Raw genomic sequence first — 17,160 nt, forward strand, 5'->3', positions numbered from 1 at the left:
GGGTTGTTTGTTTTTTTCTTGTAAATTTGCTTAAGTTCCTTATAGATGCTGGGTATTAGACCTTTGTTGGATGCATAGTTTGGAAAAATTGTCTCCCACCATAGGGAGATATATCTGTTTACAATGTTGATAGTTTCTTTTGCTGTGCAAAAGCTGTTTAGTTTAATTAGATCCCATTTGTCAGTTTTTGCTTTTGTTGCAATTGCTTTTGACATCTTTATCATGAAATCTTTGCCTGTGCCTATGTCCTGAATGGTATTGCCTAGGTTGTCTTCCAGGGCTTCTATAGTTTTGGGTTTTGCAATTAAGTCTTTAATCCATCTTGAGTTAGTTTATGTATATAGTGTAAGGAAGGGGTTTAGTTTCAATCTTCTATGTATGGCCAGCCAGTTATCCCAGCACCATTTATTGAATAGGGAATTTTTTTCCTATTGCTTGTTTTGTCAAGTTTGTTAAAGATTAGATAGTTTTAGATGTGCAGTCTTATTTCTCAGCTCTGTATTCTGTTCCACTGGTGTATGTGTCTCTTTTGTACCAGCATCATGCTGTTTTGGTTACTGTAGCCCTGTAGCATAGTTTGAAGTCAGGTAGTGTGATGCCTCCAGCTTTGTCCTTTTTGCTTAGTATTGTCTTGGCTATTCAGGCTCTTTTTTGGTTCCACATGAGTTTTCAAATAGGTTTTTCTTATTCTGTGAAGAATCTCAATGGTAGTTCATTAGGAATAGCAGTGAATCTATAAATTGCTTTGGGCAATATGACTGTTTTAATGATATTGATTCTTCCTATCCATGAGCATGGAATGTTTTTCCATTTGTTTGTGTCATCTCTGATTTCTTTGAGCAGTGGTTTGTGGTTCTTTTAGAGAACTTTCACTTCCATAGTTAGCTGTATTCCTAAATATTTTATTCTTTTTGTAAAATGCATTTTTAAAAAGTTCAATCTGTAAGTTAGATAAGAGAAATAAAAGGAAAAGGGATATTGATGGGCAAAAACAAAGATGGAAAAAGGTTGTTTTGCACATTTTTTTCTTCTTTTTATCTTATTTATGAATGCTTTTGGTATTTGGCCTTTTGCTATTTTCCTTATTCTGTTTCACCTCCCATAATAGCTTCCATTTCCATAATCAATATAGATTATTCTATTGGTTTTACTATGGTTAAGTTGTAGACCTTTTAACTGGAGCACAGGAGAAGATTTGGGAATGTCATGACTTCTTTGCTTTTAACTGATAAGCCCTGGATTAGTCAGTTCTCATGCTGCTCATAAAGACATACCTGGGACTGGATAATTTATAAACAAAAAGAAGTTTAATGAATTCACAGTTCCAGATGGCTGGAGAGGCCACACAATCACGGCAGAAGGCAAAGGAGGAGCAAAGGCACATCTTACATGGTGGCAAGCTGGAGAGCATGTGCAGGGGAACTGCCCTTTATAAACCATCAGATATGGTGAGACTTATTCACTATCATGAGAACAGCATGGGAAAATCCACCCTGATGATTCAGTTACCTCCCACTGGGTCCCTCCCACCACATGTGGGGATTATGGAAGCTACAATTCAAGATGAGATTTGGGTGGGGACACAGGCAAACCATATCATTCTGCCCCTGACCCCTCCCAAATCTCATGTCCTCACATTTCAAAACCAATCATGCCTTCCCAACAGTCCCCCAAAGTTTTAACTTATTTCAGAATTAACTCAAAAGTCCACAGTCCAAAGTCTCATCTGAGGCAAGGCAAGTCCTTCAGCCTATGAGCCTGTAAAATCAAAAGCAAGTTAGTTACTTCCTAGATACAGTGGGGGTACAGGCATTGGACAAATACACCCATTCCAAATGGAGAAATTGGCCAAAACAAGTAAATCCAAAATCCAATAAGGCAGTCATTAAACCTTAAAGTTCCAAAATGATTACCCTTGACTCCATGTCTTACATCCAGGCCATGCTGATGCAAGAGGTGGGCCCCTACAGCCTTGTGGGTTTGCAGGGTATGGCCTCCCTCCCGACTGCTGTCACAGGCTGGTGTTGAGTGTCTGTGGATTTTCTGTGCACACAGTGCAAGCTGTCACTGGATCTATCATTTTGAGGTCCGGAGGATGGTGGCCCTCTTCTCACAGCTCCACTAGGCAGTACCCCAGTGGAGACTCTGTGTGGGGGCTCCAACTCCACATTTCCCTTCTGACTACCCTGACAGAGGTTCTCCATGAGGGACCCACCCCTGCAGCAAACTTCTGCCTGGACATTCAGGTGTTTCCATATATCCTCTGAAATCTAGCTGGATGTCCCAAATCTCAGTTCTTGACTTCTGTGCACCTGCAGACTCAACACCATGTGGAAACTTCCAAAGCTTGGGGCTTGCACCCTCTGAAGCCATGGCCCGAGCTGTACCTTAACCCCTTCTAGCTATGGCTGGAGCAGCTGGGATGAAGGGCACCAAATCCCTAGGCTGCACACAGCAGTGGGGCCCTTGACCTGGCCCAGGAAATCATTTTTCTCTGGTAGGCCTTTGGGTCTGTGATGGGAGGGGCTGCTGCGAAGGTCTCTGACATGATGTGGAGACATTTTCCCCATTGCCTTGGTGAGTAACATTTGGATCCTTGTTACTTATGCAAATTTCTGTAGACTGCTTGAATTTCTCCTCAGAAAATGGGTTTTTCTTTTGTACTGCATTGTCAGGCTGTAAATTTTCCCAACGTTTATGCTCTGTCACCTCTTGAACACTTTACTCCTTAGAAATTTCTTCTGCCAGATACACTAAGTCATCTCTCAAGTTCAAAGTTCCACAGATCTTTAGGGCAGGGGCAAAATGCTGCCAGTCTCTTTGCATAGCAAGAGTGACCTTTACTCCAGTTTCCAACAAGTTCCTCATCTCCATCTGAGACCACCTCAGCCTGGACTTTGTTGTCCATATCACTATCAACATTTTAGTCAAAGCCATTCAACAAGTCTCTAGGAAGTTCCAGACTTTCCCACATCTTCATTTCTTCTGAGCCCTCTAAATCTCTAGGAAGTTCCAAAGTTTCCCACATTTTCCTGTCTTCTTCCGAGCCCTCCAAACTGTTCCAACCTCTGCCTGTTACCCAGTTCCATAGTTGATTTCACATTTTCAGGTATCTTTATAGCAGCACCCCACTACCTGGTACCAGTTTACTGTATTAGGCCATTCTCATGCTGCTAATAAAGACTTACCCAAGACTGGATAATTTATAAAGAAAAAGAAGTTTAGCAGACTCAGTTCCACGAGGCCTCACAATCATGGTGGAAGGAGAAGGAGGGGCAAAGGCACATCTTATATGGTGGCAGGCAAGAGAGTGTGTGCAGGGGAACTCCCATTTATAAAACCATCAGATCTCATGAGACTTATTCATTATCATGAGAACAGCAGGGGAAAAACCAACCCCCATGATTCAATTACCTTCCACTGGGTTCTTCCCATGACACATGGGGATTATGGGAGCTACAATTCAAGATGAGATTTGTGTGGGGACATAGCCAAATTGTATTAAGCCCTTTTGGAATGTTTTTGGCCATGCAGCTTGTAGGAATGATGCAATAGAATGAGATGAAAATGGAAATAATACTTTCTCTAAATTGCATTTTTCATGTGTCTCTGTTTCTGGTATCAAAAAGCCATGTAAGTTTTCCCTTTGAAGTGTTAGGATTCTTTCACTTATTCATCTGTTCATTTTATGTTTGTATACGGGTATAAATGTAAGCATTCATTCATTTATTTATGGAGCCAGTCAGCTAGTCATTCAGCAAACATTTACTGAGTATCTGCTATGTGTGAAGTGCCTGTACTATGTACTGAGGATATGAAGATGAATAAGACTAAAGATTTGTTGCCCAGGAGTTTAGGGTCCATTAAAGGAGATGAATAAAAAACCCAGAGATTATAGTATAGAGTGATAAGATATGTAATGTTATTACTACTGCTGCTGCCATAAACAATAATAGTTAACAGCTAGCACCTGCTTTTGTGAGACTGTAAGAAATCCAGTGGGGCTAACAGCAAAGGAAAAGGCAAAAGCTGAGGTTAGAAAGGTTGGCAGAAATTAGATAATAAACTCTCTTAGAGGGAAGGATAGAGATCTAGTTTTATCTGGAGAACTGAGGGGAGCTAGTTAAAAGGATTTAAAGAAAGAAAGTGAAATGACCATATTGGCATTCTTTTCACTTGATCTTAGCCCAAAGACCAAAAAGTGTTATATTTGCGTGTTTTTGAAAACCTTTGTCAGCTGCGTGGGAAACAGATTGAAAGGAGACCAAATGGAAGTAGGAGAGTGGCCACTGCTTTCTTGTGTCTTAAAGTAGAGATGATGAAAGCCTGGACTTGGGTGGTCAGCATAGAGGAGGGGACAGATGTGAAGGAGAGACAGAGGATGTCCACAGGACTGTGATCCACACTGGCTGGAGGTGGCGGATGGGTGAGGAAGGGAGGAGTTCAAGTCGCCTTGGTTTCTGGCTTGGGTAGCCAGATGGATGATGATGCCTTCACCCAGACAGGAAAACTGGAGAGGGGCAGGTTAGAGGAAAAGGTCACTTTGGAATTACTTGCTTGGATGTAGTTCATCCAAATTTGGATGACAATGAGTAGAGCTATCCAGTGTATGGTTGGATACTAATGCGGCACTCAGGAGAGAGCAGATTGGAGATTTGTATTTTAGTCATCAATATATTGGTGGTGGTTGAAGTCAAGGGTTTGGATGAGGTCACCCAGGGAGAGTTACATGGAGCATAAACTTGAGGATGGCGTCCTGGATAGCACCAACATTTAGGAAGCTGCGTCAGTCAAAATAGGCTTCGGCTATACAGCAGTAACAAACAAGTGTCATTGCTTTAACACAATGGAAAGTCTGTTTCCTGTGCATGCTACTGTGTTCAGTGAGGTTGAATCCTGGGCTGCTCATCATGGTGGAATCTCCAGCTTGGTGCAAGCTTCCGTGGGTTGTTTCCAAGTCAGAAAACATAATTTTAATGTTATCTTCTAGGAGTGTATACAGAGAGGCATATGGTGAACCCCTGTAGAGGCACGGGCTATGGGCACAGCCTTTGCCAGACCATATGTACCTATAATGTATGCTTTATATTAAGGGCTTTACATGGATTATCATGTTTAATTACTATAACAACCCCAATAAAAGAATTATAATTATGCATTGCACATCAGGGACTCTTATGAATGCTTTGTGAATATTAGCTTACAGTCACCTGATGAGGTAGGTTTGTTATTGTCTCTATTTTTCAGGCAGGAAAAAGATGTTGTAAATCTTGCTCTAGCTCTTAAAGCTGTGACTTGAAAGTGACACAGGTCATGTCTGTTGACATTTCATTGACCACAGTCACATGGCCACACCTAACTTCAAAAGGGGTAGACAAGTATGTTCCTATGCTGTACTCAGGATAAAGAGGTACAGAGTGTGTGAAGGCCCTAATGACTGTCATGGGAACAAACAGAGGAAGAGCAGGACTTGAAAGAGATTGGGATGAGGCCTAAGAGCTGGGAAATGTAACAGGAGAGTAGTATAAACAAGGCCAAGGCAAGAGACAGTGCTAAGGAAAAGGAAGCAGTCAACTATCATAGAGAGAGAGAAGTCACATAAGATGAGGACGGACCGTTGTGTTTGGCAGTTTAGGTGGTCATTGTCACCAGCCTTTTTGCTGTGACACTGCCAACATAGGGCCTTGTTCTAGCTGTTTTCTCTTCCTGAAATGCTCTTTCTCAATTCAGATGTCTGACTAATGAGCTCATCATCTTCTTTATGTTGTTATGTACCTCTCATCTTTTCAATGAGGCTTACCCTGAGCATTCAGTATTTATTTATTTATTTATTTATTTAGATGAAGTCTTGCTCCAGGCTGGAGAGTAGTAGTGCTATCCCAGCTCACTGCAACCTCCATCTCCTGGGTTCAAGCGATTCTCCTGCCTCATCCTCCTGAGTAGCTGGGATTACAGGCACCTGCCACCACGCCAAGATCGTGCCATTGCACTCCAGCCTGCATGACAAGAGTGAAACTCTTGTCTCAAAAAAAAAGAGAGAGAGAGAGAGAAGGAAAGAGAAAGAAAGAAAGAGAGAGAGAGAGAAAGAAAGAAAGAAATTGAATAGAGAATTGCTTTTCAAGTAACTTAGCACCGTCAGGAACTGGTAGGAAATGTAGAGCTGGGGGCGGTGGCTCAGGAGGGCTTTGTTTTGTTTGTATGTCTTTTTAATACAATAAAAAAAGGATATTTACATATTAACTAGAAAAAGCCAGTAAAGAGGGAGAGCTTATAGATAGGAGAGAAAAGTATTCGAAGAGCAAGGACCTTGAGGAGACAAAAGGCAGAGAGAGAGAGTGGGATACAGGGGGATTATGCTTAGACAGGAGGGTGAGACATCTTTTCTGCTAAGGCAGAAAGAAAGGAAAGGATAAACCCAAGCAGGGAAGTGTGTAGGTGGTAAAGGTAGAGATGGAAAGCATTCTCATTGGGTACTGGAAATTTTCTCAATGAAGCAAGGGGCTGCGAGTATAGCCAATGTTGATTGGGTTGGAGATTTCAGAAGAAATGAAAGAGTGGGCTGACTGATAAGGTCATAGGAGAAAGGAAGGGAGAAGGGTTGTAGAGTAATTTAGAGGGTCCAATGAGTGAGATTGGTGACCACGAATTTGTAGGTGTTACTGCCAATGATAATCAGATTACCCCTCATAGTCAGAAACAATGGGAAGACCACCTTCTTATGGTCAATCATGTGTGATGAGTTTTTTTCAGAGTATAATTCTTCCTGGGTGTGTTCTTTTATTGAGCTTGTCTGTGAAACCTGGGGAATTCTCCTACTTTGGGATCCATAACTCAAAATGTGATTTATGTTATCCCTTCCCTCTTACAAAGAGTTGCTACAAATGTGAGAAAATATGTGAAAAATGGTTGTTATCAAAATGATGACTAGCATCAAAGGGATAAGAAAAACATATCTAGTAAAATTCTAGACCTGTGTACCTGTAGATGTTTACTGATGATAGGTGCAATATATCAGAAAAGCACTTTGTTTGCCTCCTGTTAAAGTTACATTTGGAAAGGCAAGAGGGTGGCAGTGGGACAGAAGGGAAGGGAAGTGCAGTCAGGCTACAGTAATCCTTTGGGTTGATTCTCAATGGTGGTAGAGGCACAGACAGTTTGAACAATCATTAGAACAGGAATATTTGAATAGATAAAATTTTCTAAATACTGTAATGACAGTAATAATTTATTGAGCTAGAACTATATTTAGCTTCTTTAATTTTTACAGTCAAAGGAGGTAGATATTATTATGCTTATATTACACATGAGAAAATTAAACATTACTAGTAAGTGGTGGGCCTGTGATTCAAACCCTGCTTTAATTACTCAATCCTTGAGTGCTCCACTGTGCTACCAGGCCTCTTCTCCGTTGCTCCCTTTCAGATTGGAATTGCCTCTAAATTTACAGCATTCAAGAAGAAGTTTGCTGTATTTCAGTGGTCACTGAAGACAGACACTTTATTCTGACTTACTGTGATAGTGTGGTAATTTTTAGATGATCCTGTATATTAATTATAGGTTTCACATGGAATTGTTATCATTAAAAGGTTAGCATCCAACTTGTAGCTCTTTCTAAGATTTTAGGACCTCTGTTATTGGGAATGTTTTTTGTTCTATGCTCTTGGGTTTATTTGGCAAAGTTTTAGAATGCTGAATTTTTCCAGTATACTGAACTCAGATCATCAACATATTTATAAGCATGTTGGGTCTTATGTATGTCATCACCCTGATATGTTTGCAATTCTTTTAAAAGACAGAGTACTCATGATGGTTTCCACACCAGATCGCTGCTTTAGACCATCGTAGATTTTCTTTCGGCATAATGGCATTTAGTGGTGATGCGATACATTTAATTCTTCAGAATAGATATTGCAATGCTCCAGTGCCTAGGAACATTTGGTGTACTCATTATTTAACAGCATCCTATTCTCCCTTCAACTATTTAATAATGCATATGTAATTTGGTGTAGTCTCTGCGGGATTTGGAGAAGTGAGAACACCTCACTTTATAGATATTCTTGTATGGGTGAGTAACTTGCCTGCTTGTTAAGCTCCATAGGGGAGATAACTCCATGGATATGCCTTTTATTGAAGCTGTTTTTGCATTCTGCCTGGGATCGCTCTCTTGAGTTTTGACCTTACTGGTGTTTAAGTTCTCTGGTAGAGTTATTCAGTCCTCAGGTGTGTTGGAATTTTCAGCCCTTTGGCAGGTGTGTTTGATTAGTGCCTTTGGGCATTTGGATTGATGTGGCCTCGAGTGTAGGAAGCAGCCCAAATTTCACATCACTTGCTGGGATCCTTCCGTGGTGGACCCCTTTCTCAGGAGTCATTGGCATTTCAGCTTTCATTTCTAGAGTGGTACAATGAAAGACACAATGTTTTTCTTTTTTTTTTTTTTTTTTTTGCTTCTTCTCCTCCTTCTTCTTTCTTACCTATTTCAAACTGTTGAGGCTATTAGTGCCTTTGGAATAGCTTCTTAAATTATCCATGGACGTTTTCAGAGAGGAAACCCCTTGAGGCAGAACTGTCAAGATAAGGGCCCTGAAGCTAATGCCGCCTCCTCATTGCTTTGCATCATTTATCTCATGTAGACAGCCACACCACCACCAACAGAACCCTAATTAGACAACCAGGAAAAAGATATGCAGGGCTTGAAAAAAGGGGAGAAAAAGAAAGTGAAATATAGTTTAGGAAGAACACGAAGAGGAATTATTTATCAGCCAGATAAAAAAGTAGTGGGATGATTTTATTCAGACTGTTCTTATTATAAATAAAAATTTTCAGATTTTATTCTAGAATGTAAGCTTGGTGAGAATAGAGACTATGTCTGTTTTGTTCACTTGTGTCTCCCTTTGGTGCCAGGCACAGTGCCTAGTACTTGTGAGCACTCAATTTATACCTATTTAATAAATGATGCTGGGAAAACTGGCTAGCCATATGTAGAAAGCTGAAACTGGATCCCTTCCTTACACCTTATACCAAAATTAATTTGAGATGGATTAAAGACTTAAATTTTAGACCTAAAACCATAAAAGCCCTATTAGAAAACCTAGGCAATACCATTCAGGTCATAGGCATGGGCAAGGACTTCATGTGTAAAACACCAATAGCAATGGCAACAAAAGCCAAAATTGACAAATGGGATCTAATTAAACTAAAGAGCTTCTGCACAGCAAAAGAAACTACCATCAGAGTGAACAGGCAACCTACAGAATGGGAGAAAATTTTTGCAATCTACTCATCTGACAAAGGGCTGATATCCAGAATCTACAATGAACTCAAACAAATTTACAAGAAGAAAACAAACAACCCCATCAACAAGTGGGCAAAGGATATGAGCAGACACTTCTCAAAAGAAGATATTTATGCAGCCAAAAGACACATGAAAAAATGCTCATGATCACTGGCCATCAGAGAAGTGCAAATCAAAACCACAATGAGATACCATCTCACACCAGTTAGAATGGCGATCATTAAAAAGTCAGGAAACGACAGGTGCTGGAGAGGATGTGGAGAAATAGGAACACTTTTACATCGTTGGTGGGAATGTAAACTAGTTCAACCATTGTGGAAGTCAGTGTGGCGATTCCTTAGGGATCTAGAACTAGAAATACCATTTGACCCAGCTATCCCATTACTGGGTATATACCCAAAGGATTATAAATCATGCTGCTATAAAGACACATGCATAAATATATTTATCGCAGCACTATTCACAATAGCAAAGACTTGGAACCAAGCCAAATGTCCAAAAATGATAGACTGGATTAAGAAAATGTGGCACATATACACCATGGAATACTATGCAGCCATAAAAAATGATGAGTTCATGTCCTTTGTAGGGACATGGATGAAGCTGGAAACCATCATTCTCAGCAAACTATCGCAAGGACAAAAAACCAAACACCACATATTCTCACTCACAGGTGGGAATTGAACGATGAGAACACATGGACACAGGAAGGGGAACATCACACACCGGGGCCTGTTGTGGGGTGGGGGGCAGGGGAGGGATAGCATTAGGAGATATACGTAATGCTAAATGACGAGTTAGTGGGTGCAGCACACCAACATGGCACATGTATACATACGTAACAAACCTGCATGTTGTACACATGTACCCTAAAACTTAAAGTATAATAAAAAAAAATACATGACCAGTAGTCATGATGTGAGCCTTCATCTGCTGAATGCTTACTCCATGACAGGCTCTGTGCTAGACACTCTGCACCTCCACACACAGGTTAAAATAGTAACCCTCTGAGCCATCCTGATTTCGGTGAGAGGGATGCTCTGGAAATAAATAGGACAGGGACAAGCCTGAGAAAAGTTAATGAAGGAAGAATTATCATCCCAGTTTTAACAGATATTTAAAACTATGGCTTAGAGAAGGTAACTATCTCATATTATTATATGTGGGGGCTTCCAGCTTTCCTCCTTTCATTTGCTTGCTGTTATGGGCTGAATATTTGTGGTCCCCCCCACCTAAATGTTAAAATCCTCACCCCTAATATGATGATCTTAGGAGGTGGGTCCTTTGGAGGATAAATTAGGTCATGAGGGTGGAGCCCTTATGAATGGCATTGGTGTCTTTACTTTTATTTAGTTATTTTTTTTGAGATGGAGTTTCATTCCATCGCTCAGGCTGGAGTGCAGCGGCACAATCTCAGCTCACTGCAACCTCCACCTCTGGGGTTCAAGCGATTCTCCTGCCTCAGCCTCCTGAGTAGCTGGGACTACAGGCGCCTGCCACAAGACCTGGCTAATTTTTGTATTTTTAGTAGAGACGGGGTTTCACCTTGTCTCCTGACCTGAGGTGATCCATCTGCCTTGGTCTCCCAAAGAGCTGAGATTACAGGCATGAGCCACCACACCCAGCTTGGTGTCTTTACAAAAGAGACCCCAGGTTGCTCTGTAGCCTGCTTCTATCATGGGAGGGAGGACCAATGAGAAGGTAACCGTCTGCGAGCCAGGGAGAGGGCCCTCACCAGAATCCTACCATTCTGGTCTCCTGATCTTAGACTTCTAGCCCCAAATGTCTGTGCAAAATAAATTTCTTTTCTTTTCTTTTTTTTTGAGACAAGGTCTCACTCTGTCACCCAGGCTGGAGTGCAATAGCATGATCATAGCTCACTGTAGCCTGGAACTCCTGGGCTCGGGTGATCCTCCCACTTCAGCCTCCCAAGTAGCTAGGACTACAGGCACATGCCCGTGCACCCAGCTAACTTATTTTATTTTTTTTTTGTAGAGACAGGGTCTTGCTTTATTGTCCAGGCCTGTCTTGAACTCCTGGCTTCAAGGGATCCTCCCTGCCTCATCCTCCCAAAGTGCTGGGATTACAGGCATGAGCCACAGCACCTGATGAGAAATAAATTTCTGTTGTTTATAATCCACCCAGTCTGTGGTAATTTCTCATTAGCAGTTTCAACTGACTGAGATATTTGCTTAACTTCTTTTCCTGATCTCACTCTCTAAGGAGAAAAAGATAAAAGCCAAGCTCATGAATTCTTCTAAGAAAAATAGAGACACAGAGCAGAAACCTACAATCTTCGGGGTGTTGTGGATGAGGGTGGGGGCATGAGGAGTAGGAGGTCTGCCTGCCTGGGACCATGCAAGACTGGGCATGGCTTAGCAGAGAGGGACACTAAGGAGGGAGATGGTGGGGACAGGGCAGAGCAGACAGGAGACTGAAACTGGTAATGAAGAAGAATGAGAGCTTCCAGGGAGTTCACAAGAGCCACTTTGGCCTAAGTATTTGATTCTCTTAAACGTGTGATAGGGAATTGTGTCAAGACTGAATTTGCAGGGGAAACAGTTACTTCTGTCAATGCGGCCATGTCCCTGGTTTGACTGAAGCCTCCAGGATTTCTGGACATTAGGGTATGTTGAAAGATGCTGTCTCTGTGGCCACAGAAAGTAACCCTGTGTTACTTATTCCATCAGGACCTCCCTGCTCCCTGGGCTCATAATGACTCCAGGTTTCTTCCCTTATTAACTTTCTTTAGGCTTATTCCCATCCTATTCTCGAGGCATCTCTGTGCCCAAATCTGGGTTACAAATCTGATTCATTGTCTGTTACCCAAGATTTGTTGTCCTTTGGTGAATCATCTGGGGAAGGCACTGGGCTTGAACACCGGTTCTTCCATTCATCTCTTCTTGAGGGCTTCAAACAAGTTCATACCCCTCAACTTCACTTTTCCTCCTTTGTAAAGCATCAGTGATTTCTACTCCTGACCATTTTTAAGGTGTTGTGAGGATCAACTGAGATTAACCTTTAGAAGTGGTTAACTTCTATACCCCTTCGTTTTTGTATTTTTAATTAATTTTTTTTCTGAGACATAGTCAACCAGGCTGGAGTGCAGTGGCGCAATCTTGGTTCACTGCAACCTCCACCTCCCAGGTTCAAGTGATTTCCCCTGCCTCAGCCTCTTCAGTTGCTGGGATTACAGGCATGCACCATCATGCCTAGCTAATTTTTGTATTTTTAGTAGAGACGGGGTTTCGCTGTGTTGGCCAGGATGGTCTCAAACTCCTGACCTCAAGTGATCCACCTGCCACGGCCTCCGAAAGTGCTGGGATTACAGGTGTGAGCTGCCTCACCCTGCCTAGCTATTCCTGTTCTTATTCTAACTATCTAGAGCCACTTGTCTCTTTTGTCCTAATCAAGTTTTCCCTATCCTCGAAGGCACAGCTGGCCTATCTTCTCTTCCACAAGGTCTTTGTTGCTCACCTTTTCCTGCCTACACTGATCTCTGTCTTCCATCTTTCCCTTATTTTGGCATGTAACCAAATATTCCCTGCAAATGTGACTTTATTACTCCAGTGTTGGAGTGTCCCATCCCTTCAGCTAGATAGTGAATTTCTTGAGGGCAAAGACCATGCCTCTTAACCTCTTCCAACTTACCATGTAAGTTGCTATACTGTTAAGACCTTAGATTTTACAGGGGGGCGTCCACTTGTTCAACTTGTTGAAGAAATACATTCTTTTGTTTTCAGTCCTGCAAACTGTGATTCCTCTCTCTTGGTCCTGCTTCATGATGTATGCAGCAATGCTGCAGCTGAAGTCCCAGGCCCTCACTCACTCTTCAGAGACCTGGAAGCAACTCTCTCCCACTATCTCCCCTTTCTGGGCACTTTTCAGGACAGTTGGTTAGTTCTATACCCACTCCTGGGTCCCCCTCTTCCTTTCCTCTGCACCTTTCAGTATTAGGAATCTGTCTTTTCCTTCCCTTCAGAGAGCAGATGCCCATCTCCAAGCAACTTTATTTCTTCCTTTCTTTGTTTCTTCTTTTTGTCTCTTTCCCAAGGCACCTTTGCTTTGAAGAGGCTGCTGAAAAGGTGTAGATTATTTCATTTTTTATGATCAGCAAAAGAAAAAGGAGGCTTCATGGGGAAAATTGGCAAGATCTAAAGTTATTTGCATTTCATAAGAATCAAAAGTTTTCCAAGCTTTTTTTTTTTTTTTTTTTAAAGGACCTTCTGGTATACTAAAAGAAAAAAAAATTGATCTGAATGTTGAAACACCTGCTGCAGATCTGGGGGCTTTGAATTTAGCGGCTTTAGGTTGGCACCAAGAAATTCTCTGAATTATAAACTTGCTGGCTCTTACCTTGGCTTGGTGCAGCATTTCATCCCCAATATTCCTCTTTTCTTTCCTTTCAGAATACAGCCGAGCCAAAGCGCTTGTCTGTGTGCCTGTGGACGTGACAGACACCTTGAGGTGTTTTAGAGAGACACTGGAAAAATCCAAATACCATAACAGATCAATCCGACACAGCAGAAAGTTGCTTTCATTATTTCTTGCACAGACACAAGGTAAAATGCATGTTCTGTATCTCTGAATCTTTCTTTATGTGGGGTGACCACCCTGCGGATGTCCCTCTTCTGCCCTCTCATTCTTCCCTCCCCGTGTACATGCAACACTCCCTGATGCCTTTCACTTTCCTCTTGTCCAGTGGATCTATTCTGTGTCTTACACTTTAACCAATGCACTTTCTCACTCACTCGCTTTTATGCTTTCTGTGAAACTATCAAACTCTCTTGAGTGTATTAGATGTGACAATATTCATTAATTTTTGATTCTGTACATTTATGTTCTTCTTACAGTTTTCTTTAGGTGTGGCACTATGGTCTTGTTTTACTTCATAAGTAGACAGATTGAATCACACTGAGTTAACTAGAACCTTTTACCAAAACACTACTTTATCAGTGGCAAAGAAATGGGTACCTTTTAAAGCAAGCATCAACAAGATTTCTTATTAATACTATAGATTTTGCTCTGAGGGGTTTTATTTTAGCTTAAAGCAAGATATTCACTATTGTTGGTTGCATTGCATTTATTTGTTTTCTCTTGTAACATCTATCTGCTTGTGAATTCAAGCAAAGCTGGGCTTTGAGTGATTAAATGGTAACCTCAGAGAAGAGTACATTCAAATTTAGGCTGGAAAAATCCTGAACTATCTATACTTAAGTTATTTAGAATTTTTAAAAATCCTGTTTTATATTTATGATTCTTGCTATTCAAATTGGTCAGAATAATAAGAATAAATTTAAATAATAGACAAATACATGTAAACTAGTATAAAGTTATTAAAAACAGATTTAAACTTATACTTAATTAAAATGCTAATTTCCACTGAAATGATCTTTTAGAAATTTGACCAATTGTTTTTACAAATGCAGACAGAGTTTTATTTATTTACATATTTATTTGTTCGATGTTGTTGCCCACCCCCCACACTTTCTATGATATGTATCCATAGTTTTTGGTTATATTGTCTGCAGACTCACATTATGTTAAATTAGTTCTTCATATCCTGTTTGGCTTCTTTTAATTGCTCCATACATTAACAATGGGTAAGGCTGGCTGGGCGCAGTGGCTCATGCCTGTAATCCCAGCACTTTGGGAGGCCAAGGAGGGCAGATCATTTGAGGTTAGGAGTTAGAGACCAGCCTGGCCAACATAGTGAAACCCTGTCTCTAGTAAAAATACAAAAATTAACCGTTGTGGTGGCGTGCACCTGTAATTCCAGCTACTCAGGAGGCTGAGGCATGAGAATCACTTGAACCGGGGGGGCAGAGGTTGCAGTGAGCCGAGATTGTGCCACTGCACTCCAGCCTGGTGACAAAGCGAGACTGTCTCAAAACGAAACAGAACAAAACAAAACAGAAAAGCACCCCCCCCCCACACACACACACAAAGTGGGTAAGGGCATAAATAAAAAGGCAAATGCAATTCCTAGGAATGGTTTATACCAACTCGCTCTGAATCTCACCTGGTACCAAAATATTTTCAGTAGTTTATCTCTAGTCCTCAGGCTGTAGACTTCAAAATCTATACTAGCTTCTTTCTCTATTACTTTTAACTACTTCCCCTAGAATATAGATTTTTCTCTCATGTCTTCTCTGATCTTATAAAGAGACAAGGTTTTTCCTTTTTTTTTTTTTGTCTCAGGCCAGAACTACCTGTGTGTTGCTTCTATCCCAGAGGTTTCTGGCCCAGAGGCACACTAACACCTTACTGTTGGAAGCTATTTAAAAAAGGCAAACTCAAACTATCCAACTTCCACCAGTCCCCACAAGAAGCAAAGCTTTATCTCAATATTTGCTTTCTGGCTGACAGTCCTCTGTAGTGCTTTTTTTTTTTTTTGGATGGAGTCTTGCTGTCTTGCCCAGGCTGGAGTGCAGTGGCACGATCTTGGCTTACTGCAAACTCTGCCTCCTGGGTTCAAGCGATTCTCCTGCCTCAGCCTCTGCCTCCTGGTTCAAGGGATTCTCCTGCCTCAGCCTCCCGAGTAGCTGGGACTATAGACATGCGCCACCACGCCCGGCTAATTTATTTTTAGTAGAGACAAGATTTCACCATGTTGGCCAGGCTGATCTCAAACTCCTGACCTCAGGTGATCCACCCGCCTCTGCCTCCCAAAGTGCTGGGATTATAGGCGTGAGCCATTGTGCCCAGCCCCTCTGTAGTGCTTTTGGTGAGATAACGCAGACATGGAGCCTATCCACACATACCTAGGGTCTTCAGTTATGATCCTGGATACTAAGTTTAAGGAAATAGTGTCCCTCAAACTGCAAAAATGTCTCAGCTATATACAAAATATTTCCTTTCTTTTTGCTTTCCATTTTCTCTACCTTCCCTCCCAACTTCCCTTCTTTCTACATTTTAAATTGATTTATTATTTTTATTTTTCATGAATTTAGGAGAGAAAGGAGAAATAAATGATTCAAAATGTACTTCTGGAAAGGTGGAATTTTGCCTGGGGACAGAGGAGATGCATATGTCAATACCCCCTGACCTTTCTCAGGAGCACTTCAGAGTTTTTAGTTCCGTGGAGAAAAGCAAACTTCCATATTCACAACTTGGACTTGTAATTTCTTCTTATCACCAAACTATTGGTAAGAGTTAGCCATTATGTACTCATTTTCTTTAATTTTTTTTTTTTTTTTTTGAGACAAGGTCTCATTTTGTCATCCAGGCTGGAGTGCAGTGGTGCGATCACAGCTCACTGTGTGATCACAGCCTCAACCTTCTGGGCTCAATCCATCCTCCCACTTCAGTCTCCCAAGCAGCTGGGACCGCAGGCTCACACCACGACACCTGACTAATTTTTATATTTTTTGTAGAGATAGAGTTTTGCCATGTTGCCCAGACTGATCTTGAACTCTTGGGCTCAAGCTATAAGCCCACCTGAGCCTCCCAAAACGCTGGTACAGGAGTGAGCCACTGTACCCGGCTATGTCTCCATTTTCAATATGATCTTCTGCATTAATGCTGAGATTGCATCTGGTCCTGAAATCTTACTTTTAAAAGAAAGATAAAAGAACCTATATCCCTGCAGCAGTGACAGAACAGCCTGGAGACAGAAGAAGCTTCCAGCCTCCTCTGTTTACCCATTTTCTTAGCTTGGCCATCACTATTGTGAGATTCTAGGCCACCCTTCTGTTTATCCCTCTTTCACTGGAGCTGTGAACTCTTTGTGGGGATGGAGATGATGTTCTTTTTTTCTGGTCCCATCTAATTCCATTTTCCTTGTCTTTCCCTTGATTTGCTTTTCTACAGCTTCAGTAGTATATTCTTAACCCATACGATAGACCCAATGTTCTCTTTTTTCCTAA

General features: G+C 41.4%; 1 protein-coding gene across 1 annotated transcript in view; it reads left to right on the plus strand.

Annotated features, from left to right (window-relative positions):
* Positions 1-17,160, plus strand: part of CFAP54 (cilia and flagella associated protein 54) — a 372,948-nt gene that overhangs the window by 180,252 nt on the left and 175,536 nt on the right. Inside the window, exons 40-41 of the mRNA XM_055357441.2 lie at positions 13,702-13,854; positions 16,246-16,440. Coding sequence (XP_055213416.1) covers positions 13,702-13,854; positions 16,246-16,440 — 348 coding nt within the window. The remainder of the gene's footprint in view (positions 1-13,701; positions 13,855-16,245; positions 16,441-17,160) is intronic.

This window comes from Gorilla gorilla, chromosome 10 (genome assembly GCF_029281585.2).
Source record: "Gorilla gorilla gorilla isolate KB3781 chromosome 10, NHGRI_mGorGor1-v2.1_pri, whole genome shotgun sequence".
Taxonomy (NCBI): domain Eukaryota; kingdom Metazoa; phylum Chordata; class Mammalia; order Primates; family Hominidae; genus Gorilla; species Gorilla gorilla.